Genomic DNA, 24,632 nt, shown 5'->3' with positions numbered 1-24,632 from the left:
AACAAATAGTTAAGTAGGTTAAAGTTCACTAGATACTTGACAATAGAGAAATCTAAGCGTGTCATGGTTAACCGAACACTTGACGGTTTGAAGTCCAATAGAGAGTTGACAAGGGCTAAATTCAAGTGGGTCGAGTTTGACCGGATACTTGTTAATGAGAAAATTTTAACAGGTCATATAGAACCAGATGTTAGGCATGAGAAAGTGAAGTTTGAACATGTCAAGGTTGATTAGATGTTAGGCACGAGACCGGAAGTCCTGACAAGTCATGGTTGACTAGATGCTAGACAATAATGAAATCCCGATAGGTCAAGGTTAACTGAATGCTATGCAATGAGAAAGTCCCAACAAATTAAGGTTATTTAGATGCTTTACAACAAAGTCTCAGAGTCAAAGTTTATCAAATGCTAAACCATGAGGAAGTCTCGGTAGTTGATCAAATGCTAGGTAATGATAAAGTCATACAAGTCAAAATTGATTAGATGCTAGACAACGAGAAATCTCGACCGGTCGAGGTGATCGGATGTTGGGCAAACAAAATCCTAGTAGATTAAGGTCAACAAGATACTAGGAAAAAAAAAAGAATTCAACTCTGATAAAGCTGAAACATGATCGTGTCAATCAATTGATAGAGTATATCAATCGACTAATGAATCCTAAATCTCGAAATTGGGGTTTGAGGGAATTTTAGAATTTGTGAACAACATTCTTAGCACTATGAACAATATATCAATCAATTGTAAATAGTAATTATACTACAAAAACATTCGGTTGATGAATAGGAATAGTCGACTGTAACAAATAGAAGGTAGAAAATGATTGATCAACTTAATTGATCTCAATCAGTCAACTGTTGGCATTATTGTAGCAAACAGAAAGTAGAAAACGGTTGATCAACTCGATTTATTAGGATCAATTGAGTTGATCAATCAATTGTTGGTGTTATTATAGCAAACAGAAAGTTAAGAAATTGATTGATTAACTTGACTGGTGTTGATCGGTTGATTGATGTCATTTTCGAGTGAACAAAAAATTTAGAACTTAAAAAAGGACTTGACTGTGTAGGTGCAGCGGAGGCCGGCAAGAGGGGGATGAATTGCTGAAAATAAAAATAAAATATACCCTCCTCGGATTTCAACTCAATAAATAGCAACTATACAAATAAAACAGGAAAGTAAAGTAAAACAAAATTTAACATGGTTACAACCAAGGAGGTTGTTAATCCAAGGCGATGAAAAGCTCCACTAGCAGAATCTCCTTTACTGTAGGCGGAGAAGCCTTTTTACACTTAGAACGCTCACTTAGTTGCTAGGAATTGATTACAAGTTGGATGCTTGAGTTGTTCTTTAATTCCTAGCTCCAGGGGCCTTTAAATAGCCTCTGAAAATTCTATCCCGAGGGTCCAAGGCGTCTCCAACAAGGTCCAAGGCGCCTCCAGCTCGGTGAGTGGATAGAATTCTATCCGGTGCTCGAACGGTCATTCTGACCTGGCTCAAGACGCCTTCAATGTTGAAGGCGCCTTCAATGCATGTTTAAGGTGTCTTCAAGTTCCTGCTACAGTAACTTCCTGCTACAGTAATTTCCAGTCTCTTTTGACTCCTTTTCTTCTTCGCTTTGGCTTCCGAAGCTCCATTCTTTTGGGTGATTGCGGCCAACCGAAATAGGGCTCACCCGAACCCAATTCCCGGCCTTCTCCTCGAGCAGCCTTCCGTCCTGGCTTAACATCCCTCGAACGCCGTACACGCTCTTCACGCCCACCGGAGTACTCTTCCGCAGCTCTCTCGTCCTTCGGACGCACCGAGCCCGTCGGCTCCTTTCCTGTGTCGTCCTTCTCGCTAGCTGCGTCTTCCGCTCGACTTCCTGTGCTCCTAAGCTCCTGCACACTCAGACACAGGGATCAAACACAAAGCAGGACCTAACCAACTTGATTGATCACATCAAAACTACCACGGGGTCCAACAATCTCCCCCTTTTTGATGTGCATCAACCCAAGTTCAAGTTAGGGTAAAAACAAACACAAAAAGTAATTTTAAAGAAAAATTACTAAACTAGCATGTTAAGCATAAGTTTTGTAATAAATAAAATTACAACACATTTTTAAAAAAATATTAAAATTTTAAACTTTCTAACTCCCCCTTAACTTGTACCTTTCTCCTTAACTTGTAACCTTTCTCTCCCCCTTTGATCACAGCAAAAACGGGGTGATAACTCAAAAAATATTTTAGAGAATTTTTATTTAACAAAAATAATTTCTCAGAAAATTGAATTTTTCCAAAAAAAATTTCTAGATAAGAATAAGGTTTTTGAAAAAATTTTCTAAGTCAAATAAATTTTTGAATTTTTCAAAAGATTTCAAGTCAGATGAATTTTTCACAATAATTTCTAAGTCAAAATCGATTTTTTATAAATTTTCAAACGTGTTTGAAAAAACTTTCAAAGCATTATTTAATTCTTGTTTAATGCTTTTTCAGAAAGTTAATTAAACATTTTCTTTCAATATTTTAGCTTCCAGGTCGTGACGAGACACTAGACCTTCTTGGTTATTGGAGCAACAACCACTTCCTTAGACAAAGCTTCCATAAAGAATTTCAATGTTTAATTTTCTCACTGTAAGCTTTTAACTAAAAGAGAAATTTAAACCAGCAAAGATTTTGGAACCCAATAAAGGTTCCTTCCTACAGGATTAGTCAAAAATTTATGGGGTACATAATAATTGGGCACTTTTCTAAGTTGACCCTGATGGTTTCTAATGTACCAATTTAATCTACCATAAGTCCTTAGTTTTGATTTTGGAAAATGATTTAAGCATGCAGCAGATTTCAATTTTTCAATTTCTGATTTTAAAATTTCATTTTCTGATTTAAATTTATCTAAGATATTATTTAATTCAACATTTTCTTTTTCTAATTGATCTAATTCTTTGGACAAAGACTTGATAAATTTAAAAGACTGAGTCGGGATTAGATTGCGTACCTTACTTACCTGATTTGGTGACGCTCCCCCTTCACTGCTACTTTCTTCTTCTGATGTTCCTCCCCCTTTATCGATGCTCATATCTGAGCTAGACGTTTCCTCTAGTTGATGGTTGGCTATCAGTGCTATTCCCGAGAATTCTTCGACTTCTAATTCGGAGGATGAGTCTGACCAAGTGGCTTTCAGGTTCTTGTGCTTGGAGGATTCTGGTTTCTTGTACTTGGTCTTTGCCTTCTCCTTTTGCTTGCTCTTCAATTTCGGGCAGTCATCCTTGATGTGCCCTTCTTCGTTGCAGTTGTAGCAACGAATCGTTCTTCTTTTTCTCTCATGCCTCTGCGATCTAAATTTGTTAGATTTAAAAAATTTATTGAAGCGTCTTACCAGTAGTGCTGCTTCTGATTCGTCGACCGAGGCTTCGGAGTCAGAACTATTCATTTTTGCCTTTAAGGCAATGTTCTGACTGGTCTTCTCTACTCCTTTGGGCTCTGAAACTCGAGATTCGTGAAGTTCAAAAGTGGAAAACAATTGCTCTAAAGTACTTACTTCGAAGTCCTTAGAGATGTAATACGCATCTACTAAGGAGGTTCATTCGGGAGTTCTCGGGAAGACGTTGAGCGCGTACCGGATTGAGTCCCGGTTCGTTACTTCTTCTCCAAGGTTGTTGAGTTGAGTAATCAGCTCATTGATCCTCGCTTGGAGTTGCGCTACTTTCTCGCCTTGGTTCATCCGGAGGTTCGTCAACTGGGTCCGGAGGATGTCGCGCCTCGCTAGCTTTGCTTCGGAGGTACCTTCGTGAAGCTCCAGGAATTTTTCCCAGAGATCTTTCGCGGAGTTGTAGCTTCCGATCCAATTTACCCCCTGAGGCGGCATAACGCTGAGTAGGTGGAACTCAGCCTTTCCGTTGGCGACGAAATCTGCTTGCTCCTTTTTCGTCCAGGTATTTTCCTCCTTATCTTTCGGAACTGCATAGTCATATTTCATTATTAAAAGAATGTCAAATTCGGTTTTAAAAAATACCTCCATTTTGCGCTTCCATGTGGCGAAGTCTCCGTCGAACTACGGGGGATGAATATTCACTTCGACCATCGTCTTGATCGTAGTGCTTCAGTTGACGGTTAGTCCTTCTGAGGCGATCAGGCTCTGATACCAATTGTAGGTGCAGCGGAGGCCGGCAAGAGGGGGTGAATTGCTTAAAACAAAAATAAAATATACCCTCCTCGGATTTCAACTCAATAAATAGCAACTATACAAATAAAACAGGAAAGTAAAGTAAAACAGAATTTAACCTGGTTACAACCAAGGAGGTTGTTAATCTAGGGCGATGAAAAGCTCCACTAGCAGAATCTCCTTTACTGTAGGCGGAGAAGCCTTTTTACACTTAGAACGCTCACTTAGTTGCTAGGAATTGATTACAAGTTGGATGCTTGAGTTGTTCTTTAATTCCTCGCTCCAGGGACCTTTAAATAGCCTCTGAAAATTCTATCCCGAGGGTCCAAGGCGCCTCCAACAAGGTCCAAGGCGCCTCCAGCTCGGTGAGTGGATATAATTCTATCCAGTGCTCGAACGGTCATTCTGACCTGGCTCAAGACGCCTTCAATGCATGTTTAAGGCGCCTTCAAGTTCCTGCTACAGTAACTTCCTGCTACAGTAATTTCCAACCTCTTTTGACTCCTTTTCTTCTTCTCTTTGGCTTCCGAAACTCCGTTCTTTTGGGTGATTGCGGCCAACCGAAATAGGGCTCACCCGAACCCAATTCCCGACCTTCTCCTCGATTAGCCTTCCGTCCCCGCTTAACGTCCCTCGAACGCCGCACACACTCTTCACGCCCACCGGAGTACTCTTCCGCAGCTCTCTCGTCCTTCGGACGCACCGAGCCCTTCGGCTCCTTTCCCATGCCGTCCTTCTCGCTAGCTACGTCTTCCGCTCGACTTCCTGTGCTCCTAAGCTCCTGCACACTTAGACACAGGGATCAAACACAAAGCAGGATCTAACCAACTTGGTTGATCATATAAAAACTACCACGGGGTCCAACAAACTGGTTGACTATCATTCGTTTGCAGAGTTGAGCACTCAAATGATAACACTAAAGGAGTGAACATAAGATTTTTGAATCAACTGCGACACTTAGTTGTTTGGGCATCAATCGATTAATGAGCAATAACTCAATTATTCATGGTTAAATCAGAGTTGGTAAGAGCTGTTTTGCAGGTGTAACGATTAAATTTAATGGAGCAATCGACTGATGGTGATGAGCAATTGATTAATAAGCGAAAATCAACCCCAACCCCAACTTGAAAGATATAAAAGAAGAGTTTCAATTCAAGGAGATTTTTTGTAACCAATTCGAAAGGGGTCTTTGAGGTGTTTAGAGAATTTAAGATGAGATTGAATCCCATTATGTGGATCATTTTAGCCAGTTCAGGTTCATACTACATTTTATTTCATAGTGCACCAGGGAAGGTGCGCGCTTGAAAAAGTTTGAGCTGTTCTAGACATGAGGCCGCTAATCAGTGACCGGGATGCAAAGATACAACGGGTGCAATGCAACAATTGGGCTGGGCATGCTGACTCGTTCTTTTAAATCCTAAAATATTTGAGCAGGAAACTGAATACTAAGCAACATAACTTTGATGAGTTGAAAGAAGTATTAGCTACTTTGCCACAGCAATATCAGCCACAGCATCCATTTGTAGTTTTATTAAGAGGAAGAACGAAATGAGTGTCCTGTATACTAGACAGCCTGAATAAACATCATTCGCAAAGTACTAATGCATAGCCATATACAAAGAACAGAAAATTCAACACTTTACTCACCATTGATTTTAAGAGTGGAACGTTGTAGCAAGAGACCAGAGCAAAGATAGATACATGTATATAGTTGAGCAGAATGGTAACTGATAACTGGTTCATATTTCGATAATGATCTTCCCTGTAGCATGACCACTGATGCTCTTGGCCCAGCCCTCTTCTGCTTTACTTAATGGATATACGGAGTCTATAACTGTCTTGAGATTACCTTCCTTTACCAAATTGAGTAAGAATTCCATTTCACCGGACTTTGGTACCACGAACAGTGGTATCAGCTTTTTCTTTGAAAATGTGATCCTCTTCAGAATGGAAGCAGCTATAGTTGTAAAATTGGGAGTTATATCAATGACCTTGCCACTGCTGCTCAAGTTGGGCTCAAAAGTGGACCAGGGAATATTGGTGGCGCAATGGATGACTCCGTCGTACTTCTTGTCTGATGGACTCTTCAGTTTCGCACCCTCTGGAGTCTTGTAGTCCACCACCTCATCTGCTCCTAGACTCTTTACCAGTTCTATATTGCGAGCGCCACATGTTGCTGTAACATGGAGTCCTGCATACTTGGCAAGCTGGACAGCATAGTGCCCCACACCACCAGAGGCAGCTGTTATCAGAATATTGGATGAATTGTTGGGAGTATCAAATTTAATCCCAAGAGCCTTCAGTGACTGGAGAGCAGTCAGGCCTGCTATTGGTAGGCCTGCAGCTTCGGATGGTGAAACCTCAGGCGGCCTAATGGCCATCGCAGCCATTGTTGTTACAGAAAACTCAGCAAGGCCACCACCATTCTGTAATAAGAAAAATCAAAGTCAATAGAAGGAATAAAACATGCATGACAGATTGGAGAGGAAGGAAAAAGTGATATTGACATATCCTATCCCTCAAAACCAACATCAAACATGGAGCTTGGTCTAGCAAAGAAGGTTAAGAATATATGGATATGTTTGTCGATTATACAGATACAGATCTAGAAGCAAGAGAGTATTTCCAGAATTAAACAATGTGGATGTGTAATTTTGCAACACTAACAAGGTATTGCAACCTTGATCATCATCAGTAGAATTGTGAATAGGAGAATAAATGTGCCTTGAACAGTTTTTTGAATGATCATCTCTGATAGGGAGTCCTATGCAGAAATGTAAGGGGAGCAGGAGGATGAGCATTCTGTGTTAAGTCTCAATATGGATAATTTGGATTGAAAGAAACCAATGTTTATTTGAGGATAAAGCAGGTCGACTAGAGATGCATTCAGAAATGTCAATTGATAGAGAGTTGGACAACAAGAGTACCAGTGAAGGCACATTCTAAGTGGAAGGTGATTATAGAAATGATTCGGTTAGTTGATATAGGGTAAAAGGGTATGCTGGAGGTAGTGAAGAGGAGAATCTTATTCTGATAACAGGTACTGGTCTGAATCAAATTTTAAGCACAGATTTATTCAGAGCCTGGACAAAAAGAATCACTGCCAGAGTTTTCTTTCTTTGTCAGTGTTTTTTTTTGAGTCTGTGCAGTTAGTGGGGTAGTTAGGACCAGTAGTTCAGTAGGTAATCAATAGTAGTAGTAGCTTTTCTGTTTTCAGTCACATATTTCTCGGTGTAATGTTGGGGGTTGGAAGAAGGTCATTTGACAGAAGATTCCATCTTAGCTGGTCAGGTTAGTTGTGTCTTTACCTTTGATTTCATTGCCACCTTATAACTTAATGGGTTATCATGGGTTTTGCCACAAAAATCCTTGAGTACAATATAATCACTACTTTCGGAGGCAATCTCACAGTCTCACGAATTCAATCACCACCTCATGCATTAATATGTGTCCACAGGTATGCAACAATAACAACCAAGCCATATTCCACAAGGTGGGGTCAGCTAAGGTATGCGATAAAAATCAATTATTTCCACAGCTGAGTGGAAATAATTATTACCATGGGGTTAATTGCTAAATCATTGTTTATGAAGTATTGACAGATCATAGCTAAACTTTCATTCTAACGAATCTATCTGCATGTTTTGGACTTGAAACCCATACTGCCCATTGCCCTGCCACCTTGAAATTTTTTGATGTGATGTCAAACAGGTTCCACATTCAAAAAGATAAATTGGAGTAAACAATGAAAGTTATTTTGACAAGAACCCGTCCCTAGGTTATATGAATGGAGATAAATCATAGGGTCAGCTTATAGCCAACCGTCAAGTGGTTAGAGGGCGGGAGAAGTTTTTTCCCCGATGGCATGCGCCCGACGGGAATTGCTCTCTGCCCCATTATAATAAATCTTTCACGCTCTAACCAACTGGATGCTCCCGTGGGGGCTATACTACTATATCGTTGAACTTACATGTACTGGGTTTTAAATAAGAAAATAATGTTTTGTTAAATCAATGTAATAAAAGGACATGGATGCATTATATTGTTGTTTAGCTATTGGGAGTGTTTTGGAAGGGAAGCCTTGGCGCAACGGTAAAGTTGTTGCCATGTGACTAAAAGGTCACGGGTTCGAATCTTGGAAACAACCTTTTGCAAAAAGCAGGGTAAGACTGCATACAGTGGATCCTTCCCCGGGACCCCGCATGGCGGGAGCTTCATGCATCCAGCTGCCCTTTTTTTTAGCTATTGGGAGTGTTTTCCAAGAATTTTCCATCATTACTTATTCAAGTTTTCATCTCGCAAAAAAATTAAATTGCTTGCATTGGATTTTTATTTTTATTTTTTTATTCTTTTGAGCATTATTTGGATGTTAAATTGCGGTTAAAGGCTCAGCAAAATGGGATTTTATCCGGACCGTAGTCATTTAGCCTCCTTTTTGTTAAATGCTTACACCAAAGGAGAAATTGGTTTGGTTTATTAATTAAAAGGTTTGTTTTGATAATTTTAGAGAGGATAAGTTTTTGGAGGGAGCAAACGAGTCCACACACTATCACTAATCCTCTATGCACGAAAGGAGGAAGGATTGTGTGACCTTTCTTATGGAATGGATAGGAATTGGTAGTTTCCCTTATCTTTTTCCTCTCAGACCCAAGAATTTAAAACAATCTTGCTATTTAATAAAGCATAATACATATTATTATCAGACATTATTAGTTTTTTTTTATTTTAGATCTCATAAATTAAATAGAATTATTTTATTCTCATTCTTTGAACTTATTCTAGGATTTCAATTTTACCTATTCTACCAATCAAATACTATGAATATCTACATTTTATATCCATCAATACCAGCAATGATTCCTCAAGATAGACTATAATTTTCATTAAATGAGAGGGAAAATGATTAAGATGATATAGATAAGTTCCAATATGACCAACAGTTTATGTAAATAAGAAAGCTAAATTGATTAGAGTCGAATGAATGAAAAATGAAGAGACCAAAAAAAAACTATATTCAACATAATTACGAGGAATTTCAAACATATGAATATTACTATCAACATATCCTGACATTAAATTCAATAATGGCAAAAGATTCACAGTCAATCTAAATAATTAGAACTCAAGATTTCTTATTATATGAAAGAGCTTCACTCAGAGAATTTGGATTTTTTTGATTTACTAAAACAGTCATAAGCCTTAGTAACAATTATTTCACTAAAATAAAATTCTACATCAAAGAAAGAACATCGAACACTTACTAGAAAGCTTAGCATACCAACAACTTTGTTCCCTTTCTTAAAGGAATTGACCCCAGAACCTACTTCTACAACTTCTCCAGCAGCATCAGAAACTGTTTCACAAAAAAATGTCAAATTATATATGCAGCATTGAAATATAAAACCCCATCAGTTACCAGACCTACACAAAACTGATGTGAATCACTATTAGATGAGTAAATCTGTTATCTGATTAAATAAAACGAGAATCCAGAATGGAATTCTTTGAACTTTTTTGATTCATGATTACTGAAACACCAAGAAAAGTGGGCAGCCTTAAGGGAGCCTCAACAACTATACAAAACATAAAGCCAAGCAATAGTAGGAAATCAAAGGTCATGGCTAGGTAAACACTAGAGAGTCCTATTTCCCCACCGTCAACTGTACTACCCCACACACTATGTGGTGAGGGATAGAATACTGGAAAAAGGAACGACAATGCACAATTCGACTTCAAAAATTAGGAACAAAGCAGAAGTAGAGAATTCTTATTCTCAGACTCAGATAACAATCATCAAGAATCCAAAGTTCCCCCACCAACTCAAAACACCAAGTACTTATAAATTACATAATGCAGAAAACTAAAAGAGTGGTTGGTCTTCCAAGGTGACTTTTCACTTTCCAATCCAACTTTGGAGCTTTGTAACTCTCAAAATGCTTCACATCTGGGAATGAGTAATATATGGTTGGGAAGACAATTGAATTAGCTTTCCAATGCCTCCAGCCTTGCATGATTTGGACTTTCCAAGAGATAGTTATGACCCAAGATCTGAAGACTGCCAGACTAAGTGAACTTGGCCTGCATCATCTTCTCCATGCGGGAAAGAACTCGTCTCTGAGTTCAGATCATTTTCTCCATGATAGGGAGTTAAGTCACGAACATTGAATGTAGGATGGGTGTGTATGTGTGCTGGTAGCTCAATTTTGTATGCATTATCATTTATTTTTTTTAACACTTGGCAAGGACCTATCTTCTTTTCTCTGAGTTTGTTGTATGTACCAGCAGGGAACCTTTCCTTCTTCAAATAAACCCAAACAAGATCTCCTTCTTTGAAAACCTGAATTCTTCGATGAACATCAGCAGCTCTTTTATAGGACTGATAACTTTCTAGCAGCTTCTTCTTCACTTCTTCTTGAATTCGTTCTATAGTTGACGCGAAGTCTTCAACCTTCTTGCTAGAGGTTGGAACCTCAGTAAGGTCAAGATAGTGAGTTGGACTCCTTCCATAAACAATCTCAAATGGACTCTTTCCAGTAGAACGATTGGCCACAGAATTATAAGCAAACTCAGCTCTAGATAGGATAGAATCCCATTGCTTTGGTCTCTTGGAAGCAAGACTCCGAAGTAAATTTCCCAATGTACGATTCACAACCTCAGTCTGTCCATCAGTCTCTGGATGATAGGCACTGCTGTAGTACAAACTAGTGCCCATTTTTTTCCACAAGTTCCTCCAGAAATGGCTTAGGAATTTTGTATCACGATCTGATGTAATAGTCTTTGGCAATCCATGAAGTTTAACCACCTCCTTAAAATAAAGATCAGCAATATATGAAGCATCCATGGTCTTTTTGCAAGGGATGAAATGAGCCATTTTTGAGAAGCGATCAACTACAACAAAAATTGAATCGAAACCTCTTTGTGTTTTGGGCAACCCAACAACAAAATCCATGCTAATAGCTTCCCAAGGAGCATCAGGAATAGGCAATGGAGTGTAAGCACCAGAATTTTGACTTTGGCCCTTGGAACTTTGGCAAACTCGGCACCTCTTGACAAATTTTGCAACATCTCGATAAAGAGTAGGCCAAAAATACCTTTCTTTGATCAACAACAAAGTTTTATCTCTTCCAAAATGTCCACCAAGTCCACCACAATGAAGTTCTTTGACGATGTATTCTCTAAAAGAGCATCTAGGAATACACAAACAAGTTCCCTTAAAAAGGAAATCCTCAAGTAAACAATAGTCTTCATACTTACCTCCCTTACACTCTTGATAAATCCCCTTAAAATCTGGATCCTCCGAATACATGTCCTTAATGGCATCAATTCCTTCAAGCTGGATCGTCATGGAATTCAACAACGCAACTCGTCGGCTAAGCGCATCCGCCACCTTATTGAGTCTCCCACTTTTATGCTTCAACATAAAAGTATACTCTTGTAGAAATGATACCCAACCAGCATGTCTCCTATTCAAGTTTGCTTGAGAGTTTATGTGTTTGAGGGCTTCATGATCTGAATTAAGGATGAATTCCTTCTGGATAAGATAAGGTCGCCAATGGCGAAGGGCCTGGACAATTGCATAGAGCTCCAAATCATAAGTAGAGTACTTCTTCCTTGTCTCATTCAATTTTTCACTAAAGAAGGCGATGGGATGACCTTCTTGACTAAGCACTCCCCCGATACCCACATGAGATGCATCACAATCTACCTCAAATATTTTTTCAAAGTCTGGTAATGCAAGAACAGGTGCACTAAAAAGCCTCTCCTTGATGGATTGAAAACTTTTCTCCGCTTCCGAAGTCCAAATAAATTCTCCTTTCTTCAAACAATCTGTCAAAGGAGCTGCAATGGTGCTAAAGTTTCGTATGAATCGACGGTAAAATGAAGCCAATCCATGGAAACACCGCACATCATGTAAACTTTTAGGAGTAGGCCAATTCTTGACAGCTTTGACCTTTTCTTCATCCACCATAATTCCTGAAGATGTCAGAACAAAACCAAGAAAAACTAGGCGACTGGTCATGAAAGAGCACTTTTTGAGATTTACATAAAGTTTCTCCCTTCTCAAAATCAATAAAACAGCTCTCAAATGCTCAATGTGATCAGAGGTATTTTGGCTATACACAAGAATATCATCAAAATAAACGGCGACAAACTTGCCAATGAGTTGGTGAAGAGCTTGATTCATTACCCGCATAAAAGTGCTCGGAGCATTAGATAGGCCAAATGGCATAACAAGCCATTCATACAAGCCTTCTCTAATTTTAAAAGCCGTCTTCCATTCATCTCCTGGCTTGATTCTAATCTGATGGTAGCCGCTTCGAAGATCAATTTTAGAGAATACTTGAGCACCTGCTAACATATCAAACATATCATCAATCCTTGGTATAGGAAACCTGTACTTGATGGTAATTCGATTGAGTGCTCGGCTATCAACGCACAGGCGCCACGAACCATCCTTCTTTGGAGTCAAAAGTGCAGGAACAGCACATGGACTTAAGCTTTCCCTGATGTAGCCTTTGTTTAATAAATCCAGCACTTGCCGTTTAAGCTCTTCATGTTCATTTGGACTCATCCGATAATGAGATTTGTTTGGTAGGACAGCTCCTGGAATTAAATCAATATGGTGTTGGATTTCCCGTAAAGGGGGAAGACCATGAGGTAATTCTTCCGGCGTGACATCTTGGAATTTTTTCAATAGAGCTTTGACACAATTTGGTGCTTCCATAGGCTGCTCCACTATTTTTGCCACCAAAACATAGATCATACACCCCTGTTGAACCTTTTTCTCAAGCTGCGGCAAAGTGAGTAATGCATTTTCCTCCTCCTTCGTAAAGGATTTAGAGTTGCAAATATCTTTACACGGTAAAAGGACAATTTCAGTTTTACCCACCACAAATGTGTAAGTATTTTTTCTACCATCATGAATAGCACTTCTATCATATTGCCAAGGTCGACCCAAAAGTATGTGCCCAACATCCATAGGTGTTACGTCACACCATACTTCGTCACGATAATTCTTTCCCATAGAAAAAGAAATAAGACATTTCTTGTCAATGCGTACCTCATTGTCCTTCTTGATCCATGAGACAGAATATGGATGTGGATGTGGTATTGTTGTCAGCTTGAGCTTGTCCACCATTTCTTGTGAAACAAAGTTCTCGAAGCTGCCACCATCAATGACTAGTGAGCATACCTTCCCATGAGACTTGCATCTTGTTCGAAAGATATTGTGCCTTAGCCAAGGCCGATTTTCATCTTGTTTAGGGGCTGCAAGAACCTTTTGGATCACCAAACATTCTCCCTCTTCAGGTTCAATTTCTTCCCGATCATGCTCATCGTCATCATATCTCGGGCTGTCTTCTTCAAATGGTGGTTCCTCCTCTTCTTTTTCCACAACTCCAGCACGAGTATCACTCCTTCTCTTCGGACATTCATTCATATAATGGCCCGGTTGGCCACACTTGAAACAAGAGATTGGTTTATTTTTTGAAGCCGAATAAGCCCCATCTTTGTTTCCACTTTTCTTTAAAAGACCTTTACTGGTTGATTCCTTTGAAGGATAGAAGCTTCGAACATCAGCAAATTTCTTTGCTCCATGCCGTAACAATTTCGATTCAACCTTTAATGCCAACTGATAAGCATCATTAAGTTTCCAGAGCTGCTGCATTTCTACTTCATCTTTAATGGTTGCCTTCAATCCATTGACGTATCGAGCAACAAGCTGGTCCTCCGACTCCTGATTGTCAATTCTTGCCATCAACCTGTAAAATTCTTCCGTATAATCAGTTACGCTTTTGTTGCCTTGCTGTAAAGTATTGAATTGCATAAAAATAGTTTGAGCAAAATTCGCCGGAAGGAAATTCTGCCGCAATCTTGCCTTCATCTTCTCCCAAGAAATGATTTTCGACTTTCCTTTCCGTAATCTCATATCTTGTGTTTTATCCCACCAAGCAGATGCGTATCCTCGAAGTCGGGTTGCAACGAGCTTAACTTTTTGCCCATCTGGAATGTCTTTGTACTCAAAGAATTTGTCTACAGCACTGAGCCAATCAAGAAATCCCTCCGGTTGCAAGCGACCATGAAACTCTGGTATGTCAACCTTAACATCGGCTGTTCGATTAATCTTCTCAACGAAATTTCTAACGTTTCTATCAGCAAAAGGATTCACATGCTCCGAGTCATCACTGGCATAACCATGGCTTGAACCACGTTCACTCCTGGCTTCCTGATGCTCAAGACGCAAGGTCAGCTCCTCAACTTGTCTCCGAAGTGCCTGAATTTCAGCATCTCGATTATTTTCCAAATTTTCCATGTTGCCTCTACCATGTCCACCTCTTCCCCTTCTTGCTGCCATAGGAGAAAAGAGAGAAACCCAGAGCGTAACTTAGCTCTGATACCAAATGGTGAGGGATAGAATACTGGAAAAAGGAACGACAATGCACAATTCGACTTCAAAAATTAGGAACAAAGCAGAAGTAGAGAATTCTTATTCTCAGACTCAGATAACAATCATCAAGAATCCAAAGTTCCCCCACCAACTCAAAACACCAAGTACTTATAAATTACATAATGCAGAAAACTAAAAGAGTGGTTGGTCTTCCAAGGTGACTTTTCACTTTCCAATCCAACTTTGGAGCTTCGTAAGTCTCAAAATGCTTCACATCTGGGAATGAGTAATATATGGTTGGGAAGACAATTGAATTAGCTTTCCAATGCCTCCAGCCTTGCATGATTTGGACTTTCCAAGAGATAGTTATGACCCAAGATCTGAAGACTGCCAGACTAAGTGAACTTGGCCTGCATCACTATGACATTGGAAAATGTTATGCAATCTCAAGATAATTCTCAAACTATTTAAACTTCATATGATGTTCGAAAATAACTAATACAATGATTCATTTATGTTGACATCATGACGGGGAAGATAGGATTACTAAAGAAACTTCGCTAACTACAGCATTATATTTATCATCACAAAATTGAAACAACATAATTAGTCACCTATTATTAATAAAATCAATGATATCACCACCACCAGGGCAAACCAAAAACCTCATAAATAGACCTGACATTAAAAGCTTTATATATTGGTCGACACTCATTCCTAAGTGATTGGAAAATTTTCCATTTTATTGAACCATCAATAGGCTAAACTCCTCTAACATACCAGCTTCAAAGGACACAATTGGAGCATCACAAATCCTTCAAAGAACTGCCCGTGAATTTTAAAGATAAGACATCATAACACACTTCCTTCACCAATAAATCATATCTAGGAATAAACTAGGTTGGCTGGATAGATGGTGTTGGCTTAATCAACTTCGTTCTCAATTGTATCTATGGGTGCAAAAATCAGGACAGTTTCCAAAATTACCTTTATAAAAATTATCCCATGTTGGCGAATTCAATTTCAAAGTAAACACTCTATAGATCAGAGAGTTGATTAACCTTACTAATTCCCTACCAAAATACACACACATCCAAAAACAACTAGAGTAACTATTTTTTACCGGGGGTAAATGGAAATCTGGGTGGCAGAAACGGGCGGATCATGCCTTTCTGGATTTTCCAATCTACTGGGTTTATAGCAGCTGCCTCCAACTTCAACAAAGCCTCGTTTTTCTTGGGCGAAGGAATAGGAACCTCAACATGCTGAATAAGCAGAACAATCAATCAATACAAAAATGCAAATGGATGAAAAGCAGGAAAATATACAATAACTGTTGCAAAGGACAGATCACGAAAGGATCCTGTAAACTTCGACAATAAGTCCATCAGTGCTCAATAGCACCAAGCAAAACAACAATATCCATGGCATTTGAAGGGGAAAAGACTATGATTATCTGCTCATAATCTTCCGAACAACCAAACAGTCAAATAAATCAAGAATTGCCGATACCTGAAAATTTTATCCTGTTGATTTGCTAATCAATCAGTCAAAGTAAATCAGAGTCAGAAATCGATTAGTAAATATCAAGTAGAGTCAGAACATCTTTTTGGCCTTGGATCCTCCATCCAGCAGACGAAGTATTTTCCTTTCTGTCGCTGGCTTCGCCAAAATTTGGACGATTTTAAAAGCCAAACAAGAATCCAATGGGGGCATGCTTACCTTGAGGCCGGTGGCACCGCCTCCGTAGGAGTCGTACTGTACAGCCTTCATGGTGCTTGGTTTCTCCGCCGCCATTCGAGGTGGAGAAAGGAGCGAAGGGAGGAGCAGTGACGAAATAAGAACTGCGAAGGAAATGGCTACTTTTATAGAAATAACTGGAACGTGTTTCGACAAAATTTCCAGGGAGCCCTTTTCTTATTTCCAATAGGCAATAGGCAATAGGCAATAGGCAATAGGCAATAGGCACCCCATGCTTTTTATTATTCAAAACAAGTGCCCATGCGAAAACACATAAAATCCCGAATAATTCCCATCCCTCCAATCTTCTCTCTGCCTGTCTCTACCGACGCCGCCGCCGCCTCCCGGAACCGACCATCCCGCCGGCCACTGCCTGACTGCTGCACCGCCTGTAGGTGTCTCAGGTCCGTCGCCTATACCAATTCCGGGATTCCCCCCTCTGCCTCATCTATTTTCCGCCGGCGCCAGTGATCTAGCGGAGGCCGTCCAAGACGAGGGAGGTGACTCTGTCGAGGCCACCAGAGCGAGCCGTCGGGCTTGGTGTGGTGGTAGGTGCTGAGAAATACAACCCAGGTGCGCTCCGCAACGACCACGAACCGGAGCGCCTCAAAAGCTCGTCCTGGCCGCTGCCGCTCGACTCGTACTCTTAACCGCGCTCCGCTCCGCGAAAGCCTCCACCACATCGACCCTTCGCAACCGATCCCCGCGTAGCCCACCACGAAGGTCAGTGAACTCCACTGCGCGATTGCCCTGCGGCACCGTGAAGGAATTGTACCGGCGGCGGGTCGGGTCTGTGACGACCACTTTCAGAAGATGAGACGCGTCGACCCCGATCGGGCACCGACATGGAGCGGTTCTTGCTGTGGCTATACTTCGGGCTCGTGATCGGCGGGATGGTCGGCGCCGGAAAGCCTTGACAGTGGGCACGAGGCCTTTTTTGGATAATTAATGGGGTTCATTGTGAATAAAAGAAAAATAGGGGTATTTTCAAAATTTTTGCCATGCTTTAGTGGTATTCTGTTTTAACGGATAGAGACGTACTCGGGTGTGATGATCCTAACAGGAAACACCATTTCTACACCATACCTACGTGATAGGGTCCCACGTCTTTGCTTTCGAATGATGTTTACGACCTCCCTCTTTAGTGGAGGAAATTGTATTTGCTGTTCGAGATGAGGTAGCGCAGCTGCACAACTGGGCCCGCAAAACATGTGGCGTTAATTCGGCCTCCTCGCCCTCGAAGGCGACGCCAGCATGAACGTACCACAATTGAAATGACGTCCATTCTCTACCCGCGTTAGGGATGACAATAGATCGAATTCAAATCAGATTCTATATCTTCCGTCTCTATATTTATCAGATATAAGATTTTCGATGAGTATATTTATACTCATCAAATGATACCGGATATCTTTTATAGTTATAATTTTTATTCTTTTTATCTAATTATTATCATTCAACACAAATATATTAAAATTAACAATATATATATATATATTAAACATCTATATAGTGTCCTTCTAATATCAATAAAAATAGTAAGTTGATTTTGGAAAAAGAATATTTTCTTTAATATATGTATATATATTATTTAATCGGATATTCGGGTCGGATATCGGGTATTGATAGTCTCTCCATACCCTCATCCATTCGGATCGGATGTCAGATCCTCCATCGGGTTTGGGTGAAATTACCGCCCTACCGATCAAAATTTATTAAATCGGATACCTAACTTTCAAACTTAAGCAAAATTAGTAAATAGCGACGAAATATATCCATTATTATTCCGTCTCTAAAGAACGATCAAATATGTATCATCATGTTGATATTAATCATTGATATTATAGCGACGAATATTTATATATTAGTCATTATATTATATATAGTGATAGATATTTTAATTTACATCACTACTAGCCAAAAGAAGTAAAATTTCTATTAAGGTATTAGTTATAGAAATTTAAATTTTCATCGCAATTAGCAATGAATATTTTAAATATTTGTCGCTAATCACTAATCTTGTAGTATCGAAAAAAATACTAATGTTCAACCATTAGCGACGAATATTTAAAATATCTGTCACTAATTACAACGACAATTTAAATTTAGCGATTGATATTTCAATATTCAGTCACTGTTGGCGACGGATATTTAAAATATTCTTTGCTAATTGCGACAAAAATTTAAATTTCTTATCGCTAAACAATGCTACACTAATGCATAACCTCATTATTTTTCTATTTTTCCTGTTTACATATAAATCTAAATCACTTCAATTATCACAAGCGATGGTTTTCACAATAAACTCATAATACATAACAACAAAACTCACAACAAACTCATTACACATCAACAATTACAACATAACTAACATACAACACATCATAAATAGCATAACAATCTAGTTGAACTAAAATGAACAATAAATATATAATAGTAAATCTAAACATATGTCCAAATCTAACACAAGATAAAACTTGTTATCCTAATCAAAATAAGGAACAAGACAAAGTAATCCAATACAATACATCACAATCAAAATAATGAACAAAATTATCTCTGGGTCCTGTATGAAATTTCTTTGAGATTAGTTGTGAATAGAAAATGTGATGCTAAACTACAAAAGATATAACTACTTATCTTAAATTGATAAGTAGTTTAGCTAGCGAACATTATTTAAAAATACATACATGTGTCCCTTGATAAAAATATGTCAAATATGAAAATGATTATAAAAATGTATAATACAATCAGAGATACATATAATTATTAAAAATAATAGCATTATTTTTTATTGAAATTAAAAGATAAGATAAATAGTACATACCTCAAAATAATATACTCTACAAGAAAATGATTAGGATCTTGGGTCTCTTGGGACTCCAAACAATGCGGGTGATACATCTATGAATCTGAAGACAACGTTGCTACAAATGCTTGCATATGACGAAATATCACATCAGTCTGAGCATGTTGCTGCCACATCTCCCATATCTCTGCACCCCTACCGACTATCGTCTCCTTCGACAATAGTTGAGTCTGAAAGTCCTCATTTTCCTCCCATAATTTTCATACCTCACTAAATGAGGAGGAACTAGGACGACCCCTGATCCCTGGAGCCCTCATTTTCTCATACATAACTTTGCCCTGAGAGTCAAGCCCGTAGAGGGATGCTTTCTTCCTTCCATCGTCGACATCATAATAAATGTCATTAACTGCATTAGTGGAAAGAGGTTGTGACCCCTCTCCCTCTGCCCCAGGCTGAGATGTCTCAGCAACTCTAGTGGACATTACTTCCTGTATCAAAATAATGATTTTATTAACCTCCACATAAAGTCTAAAAATCTATTCATGAAATTTAATATTCTTACGTTAATTGCTGAGGAATGTCGATTGACAAATGCCCCATTTTTTTCTTATGAGTTTTGTTAAATATCTCCCAATAAGTGGGAGGTCTCTTTAATTCAGCAGTCTGTGTACATAAAATGCAAATATATTAAAATTAATAACAAAACATATGTATGAAATAGTTATATAACTTAATTTTAAATATACCAAGTCAGAGGCATGTTCCACAATCAAACGAGATATAGAAGTATGCTTTACCGATCCAATGCTCGGCCCAGCAGTCTCTGAATTGCGATTGTTGCGTACAATCACTGAATTGTCTTGCCAATGCTGAGCAACCCAAATGGCTCTCCAAGACTACCAAGCTATATCAGGGACATCGGATGGCCTGGTGCTCCCTTGTCTCCACTTGTACAACATATCCCTGTATAGTTTAGAGCAGTAGGCATTCCAATTTTTTTTGAGCATTTCCTCCTGGCCCTCCTTTTAAGCATATCTCTTTTGCGACAATATATTTTGACAATTAATATATTTCTATTCAAAATACTTACAAAAAATCCACCGTAATAAAAATTCTTCGTGTCCTAGTCTACGAGTCGTCATGTAGTACCAATAGGGGTAATCGTTTTTAAAACTTTTTTGATATATATGATGCTACCTGATGATTATCTGGGACAAAACTACATAAAAAAATTTATTGTTGTAGTTTGCACTAACAGTCTAACTCAGGTTTTGATGAATGATAAGTGAGTTAAGTTAGATATTTTTATAACCTAATTGCTTTACCAAGTGTGCAGGAGTTGACGGGTCTGAAGGACCTAACACCGGGCTAAAATCCATCTAAGTTCGCTAGACCTGATAGCTGGTACGAAGTCCAGATAGGTCAAAGGGTTGACCTAATATCTAGCGGGAAGTCTAGTTGGGTTAGCGGGACCTGACAACCGGTAGAAGACCAGTTGGGTCTGCGGACTTGACAAGTGGCATGAAGACTTGGTTGGTAAAGAGGCTAGTCAACAAACAGCAAGCTAGTAAGTGAAGGTAAGTCACTGGATAGAGTGACTCAGTGAGAATGCGTCCCAGTTGAGGGACAGTAGGTGTTAGTCCATTTTAGATCCCTAATTAAGACCTTGACTAGTTTCTGGTCCTGGGAGAATAAGAATTAATTAATACTCCTTATTATGATTGTACTAAACTTGTTTTGCAGGTTAAATATTGTCGTATTAGACTAACCTAACTTGCAGGATAAAATGAGTAAAAAAGGCCTCGGTGAACAGTACCCAAGGCGCCTTCTGCAGGATAAAATTTTACCTCTTCAGCGATAAAGACCAACACTTTTCGAGATCAAATCTTACATGCTAGAGGCCCCTTCAAGGCTATAGAAGGTGTCTTCCACAGTCTATATAAGGATGTCTCGCCCAAAGCTTCAAACACAACTTCTTTATGAGCTTCTATGCATCCATTTGAGGTTCTGACTGCTCCAGCTTCCTGTTGTGACTCTGCTACAGCGCTGCTACACCCGATCACTATTGAGGAGTTGACCGACACCAAGCTTAAGCCGATAATCTTCAAAAGTGTTGGGTAACAAACTTTTAATATTGTACTTAATTATTGCAAAAGGAAAAATATAGTGTGTTACACTTATTCCAATTTTCTTTATACTCGATCCCCTCTTCTGGCGGTTCCTAGGTCTTGGAGTAGGAGTCAACGAAGGCTCCGAAACAAGTAAATTCTTGTGCTCGTATTTTTTTCGTTTCTATCTATTTCTGTTCTGTTGCATACTCATGTTTTTAAATGAAAAATAAGTTTTTGAAAATCACTTGATTCACCCCCCTCCTCTCATGTGCGACTCGATCCAACAAGTGATATTAGAGCAAAATTTTATTCTGAATTGGTGCAACCACCAATCAAGCCGGGGGAACAATTTTTTTTTGGATTTTGTTTTTTTGCATCTTATTTGAATTGGTAAACTCTACCTCTTCAGATAATTATTTATTGTTCGGCTTTAACTCGAAGTTGGTGCAACACCACTCGAGATCTTTGATATTTCTCCTCAAACTCTGCTAATCCAAAACCAAGTCTTAGTACCTTCTTTTAGTTCTTTATTTTCAATGATAAATGGTCCAACTTGAGGGATACAACACTGTCTATCCTTCTCTCTTCAAAGGAGATGATTTCCCCTACTAGAAAAGATGAATGGAAGTATATTTGAAGACCGACTTCGACCAGTGGTTTAGTGCCACCAAAGGATATAAGGCGCCAGTCGACCACATCGCTAGAATTTCAGTGGACCCAGAAAATTGGAATCCAAAAATGAAGAAGAAAGTCCAGATTGACTTCAAAGCCTCAACACAATCCAGTGCGGACTAACGAAGAAAGAAGTAAACTGTGTCGGTCCACACGAAAACATAAAGGAGCTATGAGACAAACTCATAGAACTACACGAAGGAACCAACGACACAAAGGTAACTAAAAGAGACTTGTACTTAAATAGACTATTTAATATCAAAATGCAGGAGGAGAGACTGCTAGTTAGTTGTACGAGAGGATAAAGGACATCCTCAACGGGTTCCATATAATCAAACACAAAATGGAGAATCGAGATATAATAAGGTATGCTCTAAACATATTTCCTTGAAATACACTATGGGCATCCATCGTGGATGCCTACAAAATCTTGAGGAATTTATCTAAATTAAAATTAAATGAACTTTTTTGTGAGTTAGAGCTACATGAACAGGCTAACGCCAAACCCGAGAAAGGTATTGCTCTTGTTGTAGGATCATAAAAAGAAAAATCTAGACCTAAACCAGAACTAGAATATGAGTCTGACCCAGACTCAGATAATGAAGAACACCTAGTGAACCTAGTAAAAAAGATGTTCACTAGGAGAATGAAATACTTCACTAAAAGGGATCTACAGAAGATCAAGTCTACTCCAAACAAGACAAACGTCACATGTTTTGGATGTAACAAGAAGGGACATTACAAAAATGACTGCCCGAAGAATCTCAAGAAGAAGAAAGCCCTTAAGGTGACTTGGGACGAATCGTCCGCGGAAGAATCGGACAACGACGAACCCAGGCACACCAACTACCTTGCACTGATGACTTACGGACCAGAATCAAAAAGTGAATTAGAAAATGGGTCCAAACCCGAATCGAGGTACGAGTCTGCACTCATTTCTGAAGGTTCCGATGAGGTACAATCTATTTTAAGCAAAAGTTTTTTTAAAAAAATAATTACATATTTACATAAGAAATTAACTAATTCTGAAAATCAAATAAAAGAACTAAGTATAGAAAATAAAATACTTAACGAACAACTAAAATCAATCTCAACAACTGAGCCGACTAAAGCTGAAATCCCAACTCAAGTTGCAAAACTTGAAAAGGATAATTTCAGATTGAAAGGTGAAGTAGTTGCAATAAAACAGCTACTAGAAAAAAAATTCACAACTAGATCTAAGTATCTTGATATAATACTTGGATCTCAAAGAGCTGTGTATAATAAGTCCAAATTTGGATACAAGTCCAACTCAACTAACAAAACCTTTATATCTCTAGTCAATCAAAATAAAAATCAAACCAAGGTCTTGTTAGAGTGTATACTAAAAGCCTAACTTTTTGTAAATATTTATTTTAAAATAAAGAATCGCATTGGTCAAATATCTACATTTATGCTAAGTGTAGTTGTTCAATTAATTTATATTGTAGATAACATGGTGTGTGGTGTCACACATAGAAGATAATTTTATCAGTTCTTTATAAATTATAAACAGTTACTCACGACTAAGATGGATAGGAACAAATCATTGGAATAGTCATAGTGTAATTTGATATTAGTTTATCTTACTATAAAATTACACTAGTACACTCAGAGTGTATTAAGCTGGACCATTTAAGGTAAGTTCTTTTTATACTGACTGAATAAAAGAACAAGACCTTTGTTATTGTGGAAGTGTGTGCTCTTAATCCTGATATAATAACAAGCACATATATCTAGTATTGATTTCTTTGACTTATCAATGGGTGAGATTTAGTTCGATAAATCAAGAGACCCGATAAGTTGGGAAATGATATTATTTATAGTGTGTGTTGTTGATTATAGAAGAAAACTGTGTCCCAGTAATCTAGGTTGATAATGTCCCCAAGAGGAGCTCATAAGGATTGTCATGTAAACCCTGCAGGTGGACTTAGTCCGACATGACGATAAGGTTGAGTGGTACTACTCTTGGACTAAGATATTAATTAAAGTGAGTTGTCAGTAACTCATTTAATTAGTGGTCATTCGACATCTTAAACACAGGGAGATTAACACACTCATGATAAGAAGAAGCCCAAAATGTAAGTTGGGATTGCTACGGTAGTTCAATAATAATTCTTTAGTGGTATGAATTATTATTGATGAAATTAAGTTGGGTGTTCGGGGCGAACACGGGAAGCTTAATTTCATCGGGAGACCAAAACTAATTCCTCCTCTCAGTCCCTATTGTAGCCTCTTATTTATAAAGTTTTATATCTACTAAATACCCACTTTCTACCCATCTTAAGGTGGCCGGCCAAACTAGCTTGGAGCCCAAGCTAGGGCCGACCAAAACAAGGCTAATGGGTGCAAGGTAGTGGCCGACCCTTGCTTGGAGCTCAAGCGAGGAGGGCCGGCCAAAATAAAATAAAAGGATTTTATTTTTTTTAAAATCTTTTCTTATGTGAAAGCCATGATTTTAAAAGAGAGTTTAAAATTTAAATATTTCCTTTTATAATTTTCTACAAAAGATTAAGAGAAAGGTTTGATATCTTTCCTTATTTGCAGTTAAAAGGAAGATTTTAATTTTTGAGAAAACTTTCCTTTTATGTAACCATCCTCATGATTTTAAAAAAGAGTTTTAAAATTAAATCTTTCCTTTTATAGTTTATACAAAAGATTAAGAGAAAAGATTTGATATCTTTCCTTATTTTGTAGATTGAAAGGAAGATTTTATTTTTGAAAAAACTTTCCTTTTTGTAATCATCCACATGTT

At 38.5% G+C, this 24,632-nt stretch overlaps 1 protein-coding gene across 1 annotated transcript; it reads right to left on the bottom strand.

Annotated features, from left to right (window-relative positions):
* Nucleotides 1-5,646: 5,646 nt before the first annotated feature.
* Nucleotides 5,647-16,401, bottom strand: LOC122014813 (chloroplast envelope quinone oxidoreductase homolog). The gene is made up of 4 exons (XM_042571248.1): nucleotides 16,250-16,401; nucleotides 15,651-15,792; nucleotides 9,402-9,493; nucleotides 5,647-6,566 (listed from the first exon to the last, which is right to left on the bottom strand). The coding sequence occupies exons 1-4, from the start codon at nucleotides 16,322-16,324 to the stop codon at nucleotides 5,880-5,882; spliced, it is 996 nt and encodes a 331-aa protein (XP_042427182.1). The 5' UTR covers nucleotides 16,325-16,401; the 3' UTR covers nucleotides 5,647-5,879.
* Between the last annotated feature and the right edge of the window lie 8,231 nt (nucleotides 16,402-24,632).

The sequence above is a fragment of the Zingiber officinale genome, chromosome 8B, assembly GCF_018446385.1.
Source record: "Zingiber officinale cultivar Zhangliang chromosome 8B, Zo_v1.1, whole genome shotgun sequence".
In the NCBI taxonomy this organism is placed as follows: Eukaryota; Viridiplantae; Streptophyta; class Magnoliopsida; order Zingiberales; family Zingiberaceae; genus Zingiber; species Zingiber officinale.
The sequence above is the reverse complement of the archived record's forward strand: the minus strand, read 5'-3'. Positions and strand labels throughout refer to the sequence as shown.

What these genes read in the sequence shown, in the direction of transcription:
- LOC122014813 (XM_042571248.1), bottom strand. Translation starts at nt 16,324, where the DNA reads ATGGCGGCGGAGAAACCAAGCACCATGAAGGCTGTACAGTACGACTCC. An exon ending in GCGGTGCCACCGGCCTCAAG is followed by an intron (nt 15,793 to 16,249) that starts GTAAGCATGCCC and finishes CTGCTTATTCAG; the next exon opens with CATGTTGAGGTTCCTATTCC. An exon ending in CAGATTTCCATTTACCCCCG is followed by an intron (nt 9,494 to 15,650) that starts GTAAAAAATAGT and finishes TTTGTGAAACAG; the next exon opens with TTTCTGATGCTGCTGGAGAA.